This window comes from Hemitrygon akajei, chromosome 12, assembly GCF_048418815.1.
Source record: "Hemitrygon akajei chromosome 12, sHemAka1.3, whole genome shotgun sequence".
In the NCBI taxonomy this organism is placed as follows: Eukaryota; Metazoa; Chordata; class Chondrichthyes; order Myliobatiformes; family Dasyatidae; genus Hemitrygon; species Hemitrygon akajei.
This window is the reverse complement of record NC_133135.1, coordinates 70,084,365-70,100,318: the sequence shown is the minus strand read 5'-3', so window position 1 is coordinate 70,100,318 and position 15,954 is coordinate 70,084,365. Positions and strand designations below refer to the sequence as shown.

At 38.0% G+C, this 15,954-nt stretch overlaps 1 protein-coding gene across 3 annotated transcripts in view; it reads right to left on the bottom strand.

Moving 5' to 3' along the window:
• Positions 1-15,954, bottom strand: part of LOC140737191 (adhesion G protein-coupled receptor D2) — a 314,325-nt gene that overhangs the window by 82,339 nt on the left and 216,032 nt on the right. For all 3 annotated transcript variants that reach the window (XM_073063435.1, XM_073063436.1, XM_073063437.1), the window contains one exon: positions 8,966-9,048. In XM_073063435.1, coding sequence (XP_072919536.1) covers positions 8,966-9,048 — 83 coding nt within the window. The remainder of the gene's footprint in view (positions 1-8,965; positions 9,049-15,954) is intronic.

The following is a 15,954-nucleotide window of genomic DNA, read 5'->3' as shown; positions in this document are numbered from 1 at the left end:
TGCTAACCTTAAGGTCAGAGGAATGACAGATTGGGAATTTCTTACTGTGTCTTGGACTGAAATAAAAGATCTAATCACTCTCTTTCAGATGAAGCGTTTTAAGGGATGCCTGGAAATTTCATACTTTTGGTGGAGCCGCTTAATTATTATCAGAATGAACACTCTAATTTTGCTAAGCTTAGTAAATTAATGCTTATTGCAGGTGTTGAAAACTCACTTGCACAGGAATTAAGACTCCAACAGTTTACTTAGATGATGAATGAGCGCGTTCTCAATTATACTCTGGGGTGAAAGCATGCAGCTGGGGGCAACCTCGTCAGGATGTTTAACTCCACACAGGCAAAACAGGAAACCAAACATTATGATATTGGATTGACAGTCTGGCCTTGTATTTACTAATGTGGAAAACAACAATGACCAATGGTTGAATTACACAACATGGCAGCTCAGTCAAAGGAGCAAAGACACCCAGTCTCAATATTCCCCTTGTGGAAACATAATGTCACCCACCAGTGCGCTAGGAAGTAGTATTAGTTTTCTTCAGAAAAGTTACGATTTCTCAGGAAATAACAATATAGTTACATTGTGTTATCATAATTGTACTATAGCCAGGTCACCACAGTTACCAGATGACAAGGAAAAAGTAGTGACCTGGCTAATTAAAAAAAGTAGAACACCTGATGTCCCTTTATTGTCCACTACCGCCACTACTTGCAGGCCTAGCTTAAAGCCTATCCATCAATAGTTACTTTGACTTTTAAGATGGATTTCAGAGCTTGTGAGAAATTACACACAGAGGATTACACTTCACGAGAATCAACAATCCAGCGTCAGTTCTGGTGAGGGGCTTCTCTCTTCACAGACGTTGCCTGACTCATTGAGTGTTTCTATTTTCACTTCAGATATCTGCAGTTCTTTTTCTTTTTAATTTTCACTCCAAAGCTAGCACCCATTCATCCGAGTTAACGAACAGTTATCAGTACTGGTCACAGCTCATATTCAATGCTCCGATCTGCAGTTTGCAATTTACTGGGTGTTGCAGGAGGAATTCCTTCCACTAAGTGAGTGGGGAGACAGGAGTGACGGAGTGACAATATGACCAAAGAATAACAAAAATAACTTTGTGAACTGTGGGAATGAGCAGAAGCAAGAGATGGGAAGAGGTCTGAAGATAGAAGAATGATAACTTGAATTAGGAGGAACAAGTAGGTTCATCCATTTGAATAAAGCAAGGTGTGGGATCTGACAATTGGACTGAACTTCAACAGAAAAGAATTGCCAGCAGAATACTGAGAGAAATAAGAACAGCGTTGTGGATGTGGCACTTGGGTCAGAATAGGAGTGTCTCGATGAACTGGGGTGGGAAAGGGGAGGAAAGGGAAAAATAATGGTTTCATATCTACTCTGACAATGATACAACAGTCTTTAAAACCATGTAACAATCATCTACGGTGTCAAAGACGAGCAGCATCTTACCCTCTGCAAACTCCTGTAAAATTCAGCAAGCATTTATTTCTGTTTTGCCCAAATTAATAGTTAAGCGAGTAAAATTATTGCAGACATACCTGTAGGCTAAAGAATGGCAACTCTGTGCTCTACCACACTTTCAGAGTATCTGCGTCTGTTGAGACTAGGTCAGTTAATTTTTTTGTACCTGATGGCCAGCCTTTGCTAGCTTTGCAGACTGTTGTTCAGTCCCAACATGAAAGGGCAAAATAGACCCCTGCTATTTGAGCTTTGTATTATAAATATTGTGTTGGCAATGCGTACTGCTGTGCATTTACATTGGTATTGGATGTTTGGACTTGATTAAAATCCTACTGTGAGAAATGCACTGAGCTGACTCAGCATCAGTAAATTAATAAACAAGAGACTTATTGACATTGCTGTCTGTTTTTGATAGATCATAATACCCATACTTACTGAAACCTGCACCATAACCATACAGTCTGTATCTCCTTTACCTTAACTTTGAAGCACAAATAGTAGTCCTCAGTCAGTAAGCAGCTCCACATCAGTACAAAATCTTAATGTGCTCACTGATTCCCCAAGTCAAAAGGTATTATGCCTGAAAATGTGTTCTCAGATGAATTATCCAGCTAAAAGTCAAAAGTCAGTCACTGCCAAAAAGACCCTAGACCAAATAAACATTTTAATAATAGCAATCAAATTGTTATTTTTATGTTTGGCACCTTTAATCATACCTACAAATGTCAGGAAAAAAATACGAATGAAAGGCAGGGGGAGGGAAGGTTAAAGGAAACAACCTGGCAAAGTATTTTTAGTGCAAGAGCTGATTTGCCAATTCATTTTTACTACTGATCGATCTTGTTTGTCAGTCAGCCACAAGCTGCCATCCCCATCACCTCTATCACAGTGTTTTTTGTGTGGGTTTGGGGACTTCTGATCTTCCACAAAAATAATCCCTTTTCCTCACAACTACAAGCCACAATGCTGGTCTGGATACATAAGAGGTGCTCCTCTCCCATGTTACAGCACAGCAATACCCTTAAGCTATTCTTCCATCCACTTCCCTCAACTGCTACAGACTTGCACGTTATTTTGTTTTCAATGGTGTCCCCATCCCACAGCAGCATATAGTATCTTCTGCAGTGCACTGGGCTCTAGTTTCATCATGGCCTGGCCATTTTGTGGCCATTCCAATGCAACTTCTCTGGTGCTGTTATTAGACCAAACTGGATTTCATCACCCAATACTTGCAATGGAACAAGTATATCATAGCATAAAATGATACATCTAGTTTGCCGGTCAGACACAAGCCACCATTCTCTCTCCATCGCAGTGCTGAGAGGAGCAGGTTGCCAAACATGGCTCATTTAATATTAGAAGAACTGTTCTATACTTTAGCCCGACAGTGAGCTAAAAATCTCACTTTTCCGCTGAGCCAACTGCGTGCAAAAATTGACTTGATGGACTGAGTCGGTAAGTGGTTGTGAGTGGTTGATTTTCACGTTGAATGCCTGTCACCAGTGGTATGTCATGGTGATCAGTGTTGGGGGGCTTGATAAGTAAGTTAGTATCTGATAGAAAATTGGTGGTGTGCTGGACAGTGGAAAGGGCTGTCTGAGATTACAACAGTATCTAGATCAACTGATAAAGTGGCAAAGAAGGAGCAGGTGGAATTGAATTCAAGAAAGTACTAAAGTGATACATTTTGGGAAACTAAAGCAGGGAAAGACTGGCACAGTAAGTGACAGGATTACAAGGACTGTTGTAGAACAGAGTAACCTAAAGGTACAAGAACACATTTCCCTGAAAGTGGTGACACAGGTAGACAAGGTGGTGAAAAATGCACGTGGCATGTTTATCTTCACAGAATGGGCATTAAGGACAAGAGCTGGGATTTCATGGTACAGTTATACAAACCATTGGCAAGACTGCACCTGGAATATTATGTGCAGTTCTGGTCACCACACTATAAGTATGTGGTTAAGCTAGAGAGGGTACAGAAAAGTTTCAGGAGAATGTTTCTTGAGTTATCAAAGAAGACTATATTCTTCCTTGATACATTTCCTTGAGTGTAGACTATATTCCTGGATAAAAGAAGGGTAAGTGGTGATCTCGGCAAAGTTTATAAAATTATGAGTGGCGTAGGTAAAATTGATGGTCACAGTCTTCTCCCAAGAGTTGAGGAGTCCAAAACTACAAGGCAAAGATTTAAGGTGAGATTTAAAAAAATTATAGGGGCATGAGAGGGCAGGCTTTTCACATAGAGGGTGAATGGATATATGGAAGTAGCTGTGAGAAGAAACAGTAGAAGCAGGCACAATTTCAGTACTTGAAAGACATTTGATTGGGTGATAAATAGGAAATCTTGAGAGGGTTATGAGCCAAATTCAGACAAATGGCGCCAGCTCAGGAAGGCACATAGGTTTACATGCATGAGTTAAGCTGAAGGGCCTGCTTTTAATGCAGACTTTATGACACCTGCTGTCAATGGCTCAATTAGTACTATAATATTATTCTCTCTGCATCAAAAGATTTCCAAAGAATCAAACATAAACTATCCAGGAGGACACTCCTCTACAGCACAGAGGGATTCCTGCACTATAAAGAGATGCTATCTTTGGGATTTAATTTTCAAATGAGGCGAGTCAGGCAAAAGAGGCAAATGCACCCTGACAAAGAGCAAAGGAGTTTTCCCTGGCTCTATGGCCAACAGTTATTTCCCGATCAGCAACCCAAGTCAGATTTCCATGGTTCCTTGTGAGAAAGCTACGCACGTATTAGTTTCTACACTCCTGATGTTGCAGCAGTGGCTAAGTAGAGCACGCTAGGAACTTTTGAAGTTATGAAAGGTACTGTGTAAACACAAACCTACTTTTCTTCTTAAATTCTATGCAGCAGATGAGGTATTATGGGAAAATTTGTTTTCCTTCTGTTCTTATAAAACTGCAACAACCAGAAGTCAGCACAAGAACCTTTATCACTTGACGTCACAAAGCAAGTAAAAATGAAATTGCCATTCTTGTTACAGTGACAATTACTCAACGATGGCAATTGGCAATTCAGCACACAAATAGCAAAGCATCAATGTTTTTCAATGGCTTATACAATCAAAGAGTTTAAATGAAAGTCGAGCTGATGGCGTAGATTGGCATGGTCTGTGATTTAATCGGATGGATGATTGTGCAAGCTTACAAGTGTTTTGAGGTTGATGTCAAACATTATAGCCAGACTGCCAAATAGAGATACTCAGGCACCAGCCATTGGACTGTCAGCAATGAGTAAATTCTACAAAGAAAATTATTGCCTTAAGGGCTACAAAATTCACCAGAGGAAGAAAGTAGAAGAGGAAAATATATTTACAGCATGTAAAATTGCAAAAGTGGAACTGAACAAGTTGGGAAATATAAATAATCAATATTATTGTAAAGTATTATAAATCTAACATGAAAGGTGATCATACGTCATTATGTCCCAACCACATCTGCTGCCTCTCCAATGAAAAGTAAAACAAAATTCTGTAAATAGGAAATTAAGTCTGGTAGGTAGTGCACTCACATTACATTCCATGTCTCCAAAATTGTAATGCAATGCTGTGAACTTCAGAGATGAGTTCATTTTACTTTCTCTACTATATAGGACATTTTCTGCTACTCAACAGAGGTGAATTTCTGAGTATATGTAAAAAATAGTATCAGATACCTTTTGCCATTTCTATATTCAGATAGAAATATAGAATTCAGAGATTTTGATCTCATCCACTTCAAATTACTCTGGCCTTTTGGTCATAAATGGAGTCCACTACAATGATATAATAACTACCTCCATTTATAACTCTTCAACACCCAATCAGTTGTGATCCACAATATTACCAAAAGGCAATTCCATAGATCTAATTTGGGAGGGGATTATTCTTTTAGAAATGCATTGAATATCAAAATTAAATTAAATTACATTACATTCATTTTTTTCTCTGGTAACCACTAATCCTATTAAAGCTGTTAATTTGTACAATAGGAATTTTGAAAGCTATGCATATTGAATAAGACAACAAATTGGGTTTCCAGTACTTAGAACTGTACCATCAACTGCTGCATAAATTGTTTTTCTTAAGGTCAAAATCATTTAAGTGCCTGTTCAATAAAATACTAAACAACAAAAACACAAAAATGCTCAACAATCATGTTTTATCATTGAATATTATTTGTCAAGAACAAACCATGAAACCAAGAGGATGCAATTGAGAGTTCATAAATTGTTCATAAATTAATCATTATTAAATAGAGTGATAATGGAATCTTGAAGGACGTTGTAGCATGTTAAGATTCTTATTTCACTTTCCTGTAATCATCCATTGCAGCATGAACAATGAGTCACAAACTACTATCAAAGAGAATATGTGCAAGTCCAGTGTTACCCATCTGAATGTATGCATGAAGCACTTTTATGCAGTTTAGATAGTTCTGGGGCTTGGTGTCTATCTTGTTCTGCAGTTAACTCAACAAAAGACAATGACATTAGCATTGGCCAGAACTTGAAGTAATAACAACAGGTGAATGCACACACTGATATTAATCAGCAAAAATAAAACTAGACAGCAACTTGTAGTGAGGTAGCAATACCAAGAATTACAGTACTTCAAAATCTACACACTGATTTTTTTTTACCTTCATGAACAAAGCATTTCACTTTGAACTTCCATATGGTTTCGTAAAGTTCCGGCTTTTGCACATTAATTGCCCACTGAATTTACCAGAGAACAAAGTCTAGATTGTAATTTGTGATTGGAAATTTTAAATTGCCAAATTCGACTTCTGTTTAATGCACTGCCTCATTGTTTTTGTCTCTTAGATTAATCTAATTCTTTTTCCCTTTTCTGTTGTACTTTCTACACCTGATTTTACATTGGATTTATCCACTTTCACTCCACCTTCGTGACAGTCCTTCCTCTATGAATTCTTTGGTCCATTGCCATTATAAGTTCATACTTCCAGTAAACAGGTAGGCAAAAATATTTTGAAGTAGAGTTCCATTAGAACAGAAAATGCCTCCATTTACTTCAATGTAACTAAGTCCAGCTTCAGTAAAGTGTACTTATTGGTACATTACCAGATGATTTCCATCAGATAGATATGCATGCATGGTTTTTATTATTCATTCACTTAAGATCTGAAGCCTATAGGACATAGGAGAAGAATTAAGCCATTCAGCCCATCAAGTTTTCTCCATCATTCAATCATGACTGATTTATTTTCACTCTCAAACACATTCTCCTGCCTTTTCCCCATAACCTTTGATGCTTTTACTAATTAATAACCTATCAGCTTCAGCTTTAACTTTATCTTGGACTCTACAAACATCTGTGGCAATGAATTCCACAGATTTGCCACCTTCTGGGTAAAGAAATTCCTGCTCATTTCTATTCTGAAGGGATGTCCCTCTGGTCTGAAGCTCTGTCCTTTGGTCCTAGACTCTCTCATTGTTAGAAATACCACCATGTCCTGTGTATCTAGAACTATCAATATTTGGTTCATTTCCCCCTTCATTCTTCTATACTGAGCATAGGCCCAGAACCATCAAATGCTCCTCATACATTAACCCTTTCATCCCCAAGATCATTCATGCAAACTTCTTCCGGACCTGCTCCAATGCCAACACATTTTCTCTTAGATATAAGACCCAAAACTAGTCATAATACTCCACTGAGGTCTGACCATTTCCTTATAAACCTTCAGCATTAAGTCCTTGCTTTGATACTCTAGTCCTCTTGAAATGAATGCAAAATTGCATTCGCTTTCCTTATTACCGACTCAACTTGCCAGTTAACCTTTAGGGAATCCTGTACTAGGACTCAAGTCCTTTTGCACCTCCAATTTCTGAATTTCTTCCCCATTTAGAAAATAGTCTATGCCTCTACTCCTTCTACCAAAGTGCATGACCATATACTTCCCTGAACAGTATCCCATCTGCCACTTCTTTGCCCATTCATTCTTCTAATCTGGCTAAGTCCTTTTGCAGCCTCCCTGCTTTCTCAACACTATCTGTCTCTTTCTTTGTATCATCCACAACTTTGCCACAAAGCCATCAATTCCATTATCCAGGTTACTAACATATCTGTGAACACCACTAGTCATTGACAACCAATCAGAAAAGGCCCCCTTTATTCCCAAACTTTGCTTCCTGCTAGTCAGCCAATATTCTATCCATTCTAGTAACTTTCTTGTAATACCATGGGCTCTTACCTTGTTAAGCAAACTCCTTGCAGCACCTTGTCAATGGCCTTCTGAAAATCCAAGTATCCAACATCCATTGAGTTTCCTTTATTTAGCCTGTTTTATATATCCTCAAAGAATTCCAACAAATTTGACAGGCAAGATTTCCCCTTAAAGAAACCATGCTGACTTCAGCCTATTGTATTGTGTGCCTCCAAGTAGCCCAAAACCTCAGCCTTAATAAAGGACTCCAACATCTTGCCAACCATTGAAATCGGGCTAACTGGCCTATAATTCCCTGTCTTCTGCCTCCCTCCCTTCTTAAAGAGTGGAGTGACATTTTCAATTTTCAAGACCCTCAGAATCATTTCAGAATCTAGTGATTCTTAAAAGATCACTACTAATCTCTCCACAAATCTCTTCAGACATCTCTCTCAGAAACCTGGGGTGTAGTATCTGGTCCAGGTGACTTATCTACCTTCAGACCTTTCAGCTTCCAAAGCACCTTCTCCTTAGTAACAGTGACTACATTCATTTCTGCTCCCTGACACTGCACATGATGCAGGACCAGCAACTATTGCCCATCCTTGAACTGAGTGACTGACTTTTCCTTTTCAGCAGTTAGACCAGAGCAAGTAAGGGCGCTGTTTCGTTCATTAAAGGACATGCTTGAAATGGTCCTTTACAGGAATCAGCAGTCCCACAATCATACTTACCTATGTTAGTTTCCTGCATTTGTATTGTGTTCACAGATTTGTATTCTATGTCTGCTGACTTACAAAACCTTGTAAGAAATAAACTTGCTAACTTAAATTCATGGATTTTTGTGGTAAATATGCAGATTACATGCAGTAGATATCAAAATACAGGAAACAGAACATTATTTTAAAAATTCTAGAAGTATAAAAACTAAACTAAAGCTTATTTTAAAAACTACTTTACCTTTTCCTGTCAGTCACTTTATATGCACACAGTCCTGTGCCTGGCAACTATTTCTGAATATGCAATCAATGTATATAAGCTACCTTATGTATTTATATTTATTGTGTTATTTTTAATTATTGAGTTTTTTTAACTTATTGTATTTTTTTGTGCTGCATTGGATCCAGAGTAACAATTATTTCGTTCTCCTTTATACTTGTGTACTGGAAATGACGTTAAACAATCTTGATTTAATTCAGATAACTGCAGTGTCAACTTTTCTTCAGTTTTTAACCAGGGCTGTAATGTTACAGGCTAGAGAGAGGGGGTGGGGCGTCAGATCGCGCAGCAAGCTCTGACTCTACCTTAGTGCAGGTCACGGAGTTCTGAGAACAACTCGACAACTCCTCATCGGGTGCTCGCGGCAGGCTGGGGGTTGACAACTGCCCTGTAGAACAAAAATTAGTCAGACAGAATAGTGACGTAAATTTACTCAACAATCCCTGATTGAAGCAAAATGCCAACAACACTATCTGCTCAAGTTAAATTCAAAAGTATATTCCATGTTAGGAGAAAATCCTCGGGGTCCATTTCCTCACTGGATCTTCACCTCAATAGCCAATCCAATGTGATTCTTGGCAGTAAGAAACAAACACAGCAGGTAACAGAAACATCATCACTTTACATGTTTTTCCACTTGGGGAAGCTGAGGTAAAATAGCTCACAAAGTAAGCAGTCATCTCTAAATTAACTTTAACAGACCATGCATCTTATTACCTCATGTTGCACAGTATTTACACAATGCATAAATTAACTCACAGCAGGAAATACAATTTTAAAAATTCATAACAAAATGGTTTTCCTTGTACTCATTATAGAAATTATAATTCCATGGTTGACAGTCAGCCTCATTATACATGGTTCAAAATACTTTACAGTGTTTTACCAAACACTAAAATTATCTTCAACCTCAACCTCATCTGTACTCACATTTTCACATAAACCACTTTCCAGTGTGTGGTAATTAGAAGCACACATCCATCTATTAATAGACACAAGAGATCCTGCAGATGCTGGAAATCCAGAGTAACACACACAAAATGCTGAAGGAACTCAGCAGGCCAGGCAGCATCTATGGTGAGGAATAAACAGTCGATACTTTGGGCTGAAACCACATAGCCCAGGTGTGCCTATTATTCAAACGACATCCTATCAAAGTATTGACTCAGCCTAAAAGTTCCATATTTGTTTTAAATCTATTGACTATGAACTACTTGATGGATTTGGAACAGTGTTTGCATCTGTAGAACTAGAATCAAAGAATTGCACTTTCTTAACAACTCACTGATTTCCTATACAAAACAAACTTTTCAGAAAAGTCAATACTATATTGATTGGAAGAAACATAACTTCAAAATGAAAAAATCTGCAGATGCCGGAAATCAAAGTAATACATATAAAATACTGGAGGAACTCAGCAGGCCAGGCAACGTCTATGGAAAAGGGTAAACAGATGACGCTTCATGCTGAGAAACATTGACTATTCACTCTTTTCAATAGATGCTACCCGGGCTGCTGAGTTCTCCCAGCACTTTATGTGTACTACTGAGGATGAATACTTGGAAAAGATTTGGATACAGAAATTTAGATTATTTCAGAAAGTGTGGGAAAGCAACATTTGCTTCTATATACACTACTCAGACATCAAGTCCATAATAAACTATTTTAATGTTGGTAAAAACACCTTCCCTTGGAATTTTTCCATAAAATCAAAATCACCAATCGTGAGTAAGGAAAGCCTAATGGTGCACCTATTAGGACAAATGCCTCACAGATCTTGCCGTAAAGCTGTGTGGATTTGGCACATTTCCTCTATGAGCCAATATGGTTTCTTCCAGTATTTCACTTTTTTCCCCACATCCGGGTTAACGGCCACTGTAAAGTGCTCCCAGTGTGGCAGTGAATGGCAAAATCTGCAGGGTAGGGGGAGTGGATGAGATTGTAGGGTGAATAAAAAGTGGTGTTACTATGGGACACGAGTAAGCTATCGACTTGGCAGGTGGTCTCAGCAGGCTGCTTCTGCACCTCTTTACGACTCTCAAACAGTGTGAATGTCCAAACATCACTGCTGCACCATTAAGAATAACTAACAAAATAACTCAACAAAAAATACAGAACCTAAAACAAACCAGTAAGTAAATCTTTTCTCATCACAAATGCTGTCAATACATTGAACCTCATTTAACATGGACCCATTTAATTTTCCACTGAACTTTAAGTGTCAGTAATGGCAATTTTGGTCTTAAGCAATGCCAGAAACAGCAGTAGACTTAACCATGCAGAAAAGTAGTGCAATATTTTTATGGACCAAGGACACCTAAGTCATGGCTTTTTCTAATTCTAATTAAGCTTAAGTGAGTTTGTTCAAATAATGAATAGATTTTTTTCTTAAGTTTTCAATCAGTTTACAGGCACTAATTAGCAAAGCCCAAAGTAGAATGGCAACTCAAGGCAGAAAAAGACAAAAACCCATTTAGGTTACAAACAGTAATGAATTTGTAGATATTTTGATGCACAGATAATTTTTTTCTAACTGATCAAAATTAAGAAACTCAGTTTAGCAATTCTGCTTTCTCACATAAGTGCCATTTGATCTGGAATATATACCCACTTCCCCCACCCCCACCTCTCTTTGCCATAGGTTGGAAGATAATGCTTTTATTTTGCTAAGAACAAACACAAAAAAGTTATGCACATGGGCAATTCAACTGGAAAGAATGAGTTCATTAAACTACTGGGTTAGTACCAAGCAACCATATTTTTTTGCTTATATCATTTAAATGTCAGGAAACTGCATGATCCAGGCTGTAAAGGAAACAGTACCTGGAACATGCCTACTTGGCATATACGCAAACTCTTTATTTGTGCACAACATAAAACTAGTCGTAACAGTGGAAGTTGATGTAAACAGCTGGAAATAGCAGTTCACATCTTGTGCACTTTGTTCAAGCCATCTGGATGTTCCATTGTGTTTGGTCAGCACCGACTGTCGAAATCTGACAGTTGATATATGTTCAGTTCAAGTAAACTGCCGCAGCCTGCTCTTGGGACCCCATGCTTAAATTTTCAGTGTTTGGTGGAAATTTCTGTCAGATTGGAACAGAGTTGTCTGTATCCTCTGTGGCAGCCCTCCAAATTCCTCAGGCATTTTACTGGAGCAGTGTTCTGCTTTCATACTTTGTAGGTTATGAAAACTATGCCAAAGTTCTTGCGAGCAGCTGGACGAGTGTCAGCTGACAGGAATGATTTTTCAATATGCACTACAGAATAAAGAGAAAGCTTGCTCCTGTGAGAATTGAAGTTGTGTATGTTTGACAAGAAAGCCATCTAACACATGAGCCGCTTGGAATAAGTCACACGATTGTTGTTGGCTATTCTTCTGTCCCTGCTGCGCAGAGGAATGACAAGGAAGACTTTACACGAATACCTAACAAACAGGTATTTACTGATAACTACACAAACGCATAGATCAGGCTCCACATTGCTGTGAGCCTAGACTTAAAGAATTTGATCCCAATCACCAATTTGACTGTTCAATAATTGTTCACCATCTTCAGTAAACTTAACCTCTTCTCATTTCTGAAACAGACTGACAGTGACATAACTCATTTTAGATACTGAAATAAATCTTCCCATTCATTTGATTCTGTATATATGCTACCCCTGATTTTGATCTTTGTGCTTTATGTGACAGGAGGTGCAAAGTTTTGCTGTGACAGTTTTATATAATCACCTGGACCACATCCAGTGATTTGATGGGGAAGCTCCAAATCCTCCTGAAATTGAAAACAAATCTCTCAACCAGCGCTGTAAGTAAAACCCAGGGAAAAAATATTCAGAAATCCATGACAAAAAGTGTACCTGAATAACTTATTTCAAAATATAAACTATCGGAGGTGGGGGGGAGGGGGGAAGAAGTATTGTGCAGTGGAGATGGAAGTCCAAGTGATAAATCCTTCAAGGAGATAGATAAGGCTGGCAACTTTACTGTTGAATGGTCATTGGGTGAGTAAAGGGAAAAGAGGTGGGTCCAGATTCGCCACCTGGAGTTTATGAACAGCATTCCCTGCTCTGCTTTTGTTTCAGATCCTTAAGACCAAATTTGCTGATGGGGAACATCCTGGTCCAACAAGCAAGGTTCTATCTGTCATCAGGCCCTCAGTCAGTATAATCAGGTCACATCGGCAAGCCAGAACAAGCACTGTCCATCCACAAAACTCCTGGAAGAAAATCCAACACCATGCTGCCCCGAATTTGTTGCCTAATTTTTGTTTGGAATTGGAATCGATTTATTATTGTCACATGTACTGACATTCAGTGTAAAGCTTGTCTTACATACTGTTCATACAGATCAAATCATTACACAGTGCACTGAGGTAGGACAAGGTAAAGCAATGACAAAATGCAGAAAAAAAAAGTGTAACAGCTGCAGAGAAAATGCAATGCAGGTAAACAATAAAATGCAAAATCATAATGAGATAGATTGTGAGGTCAACAGTCTACCCTACTGCACTAGGGAATGATTCAAGAGTCTTATAACAGCAGATTAGAAGCTCTCCTTGAGCCTGTTCTTGAGAGAATATCTGGGGTTGGTAGGGTCTTTGATTATACTGACTGCTTTACTGAGGCAATGAGAAATATAGACAGAGTCCAAGAGAGAGAGGACTGGTTTTTGTGATGTGCACAATTCTGTGTAGTTATTCCATTGTTACCATTAAGATATAACGCTATCAAATTCAAGAATTAGTGAATTTAAATTCCCCAATCTCTCAAGTTTCTGGCCTTTTTATTTACCCAGCCCAGTAATTTGACAACTTTATTACTGTACTGCTATTGCAGAATCTACAAGTGCCTAGAAATTGGTTAGTATATGCAATGATCTGTGTTCGCGGAAGTTGAATGAACATTTTTGTTGAGGGCACAGCTCCGGGAAAGCCCAAGATACATGACCATGATGTTTATGTTGTTTGGCAAACAAATAGTCCTGTCTTGTAACTTCACTAATTTGATTTGTCATTCCGATTTGTCAATGGAATAACTGGTGCTGGCTTGCCCCTCCTGCTCTCCTCATTGACTGTTGATGATGGTCACGTGGTGGGTCTGCCAGGTCATGAGATTGCAGACTGAGGTTGATTACAGATCTGCTGCTGGTCCACAGTGCTTCATCGATGGCCACTCCTGAGCTACTAGAACTGTTTGCAGTTTCCCATAATTATCATGGAGACAGTGCCATATGACATGGTGAAATTTATATTTGCCTTGTGAAAATGGAGTATCTGCTCCACAAGGTCTATGTTTCTTGGGCACGCCATCCACTACCATTCACTCACATCACCAGTACATAGTTGTAGCAGTTTGTATGATCTACAGGATGCACTGCAGCAACATACCAAGGTACATAGACAGCACTTTACAAGTCCATTACCTCTATCTTTTGTTGTCTAACTTGAATGCATGTGTGTCAAGTACTGTATGTGTAGTTTGTAAATTTAATAAGCATTTTAACAATATCAAAGGCTTCTGCTGAGGAAGTAGGGACAATGATTAAAGGACAGAGATTGAAGAAGGAAAGTGAAATATTGAGAAGCTGGGAACTTGAACTTACTGCCTGAAAGCGTGGGGAGGCATACTAATTTCAAAAGAGAATACGGAAAGAAAATATATGCTGCCTTAGAAGAGAAAGAGTGAGAGGGGGACTGAATGAGTTTGTCTTTCAAAGAGCCAACACAGGCATGATGGGCATGCTGCACGTTGGTGCGTTTCTACAAACCGAATGCAATCCAAGCCATTACCAACCAGATGGAAAAAATAGTGGTTTTGTGGTGAGCTGCTAGTTTGGAAATTGTGCAATGTAATATCTAGTGGGAAACTAAGAGGCATAAAAGGATAAAACAGTGAAGTTACTGTACTTAAAGGCTTTAATAAGACTATATTTAACTATCAGTATAATTGCATTCTTGGAGTTCCAAATGGAACTAATGCTTTTGTTTACCGGGAATCACAGTTTTATAAATCCATGATCAGCTGATAATCGATCTTGCAGCTATTATTTGCAGGGAGCCAATTTTAAGGCTTTCCAACTCTACTTTCCCTCCCCCATGGCTATTTGGATTGAATGCCCTAAAATCACTGTTGATTTAATTTCAGAACAATCATTTGAAGGTCATTCTTTCTTCCCAATTTTTCCATTACAAGATACTTATTAATCTCTTACTAACAGACTGGGACATCTATATCATGGATTCCATACCAGCGCCATCAATACAAGGGTGAAGTTGACAGTTCTCCTTCTATGTCCATCCCAGAAAATTCTAGAGCGGCTGTAAATTACTGAAGCTGTGTATTTAAGGGAATGCTTGCTGGAAAGTGCATGTTTGAACAGTTCAAGCAATTAAAGGTGATATTTGCATTAACTGTTCTTTATCAGATCAATAAACGTGAGCAGGGCATAAGCCTTTGAAATAAAAACACAATGTATTAAACCTGCACTAAATCTTGGAAAGCAATTTTTTTTATTAAAGTTCCTACTACCTGTGATCTACAATACAATACAAGAGAAGACTTATATTCAGAATTTTGTACTACCTTCTCTGGAAATGTAAAGTTAAAATCTAAATTTTTATATGTACTGGGAATATGAAAAGATGAGAAATCTATGTAATTATCTTTAATATTTTTATCATAATTCATGATTGTAACAACATTAATTTTATGTAATAATCTTTAAACCTCCCATCAAACAAGGGTGGATCATTAACCAAGGAAAGGGAAACACACTGAAGCATGTCATTACATATTTACAGTAAAGATGCATTTTAGCAAATACCAACCAAATCTATATGACACTAAGTAAATACCTGTAACAAAAATTAAATGATAATTTAAAGACAAGTTGATTTTTCATCAAAGATAAAGAAATTAATAATATATAAATTGTGAAGATAATAATTTTGTTGATGAAGTTGTTATTTTCTCTGGTGCCCTATTCATTATGTAAAGTTAAAAATGTACTGTGCATCACTACTGCTTGCATTCCTTAATGATCTTCTGCACCTGCTCATCTGGTACATTTTTAATTAACACTCTAAGGAGGTTTGTCAGTAGTAATCAAAAACATTGTCACTTATAAAGCTGTGGCAAAAAAATCAATAGTTTTTCATCAGAAAAGGTTATTTCTGGCATAAGTGAACCATTTAATTGCTTCATTCAAATAAACAAAACTCCATACTTTAATGACTCGATTCTATGAATCAATACAGTCATACATTTTATTAAGCAGCAACATGTAGGAAGG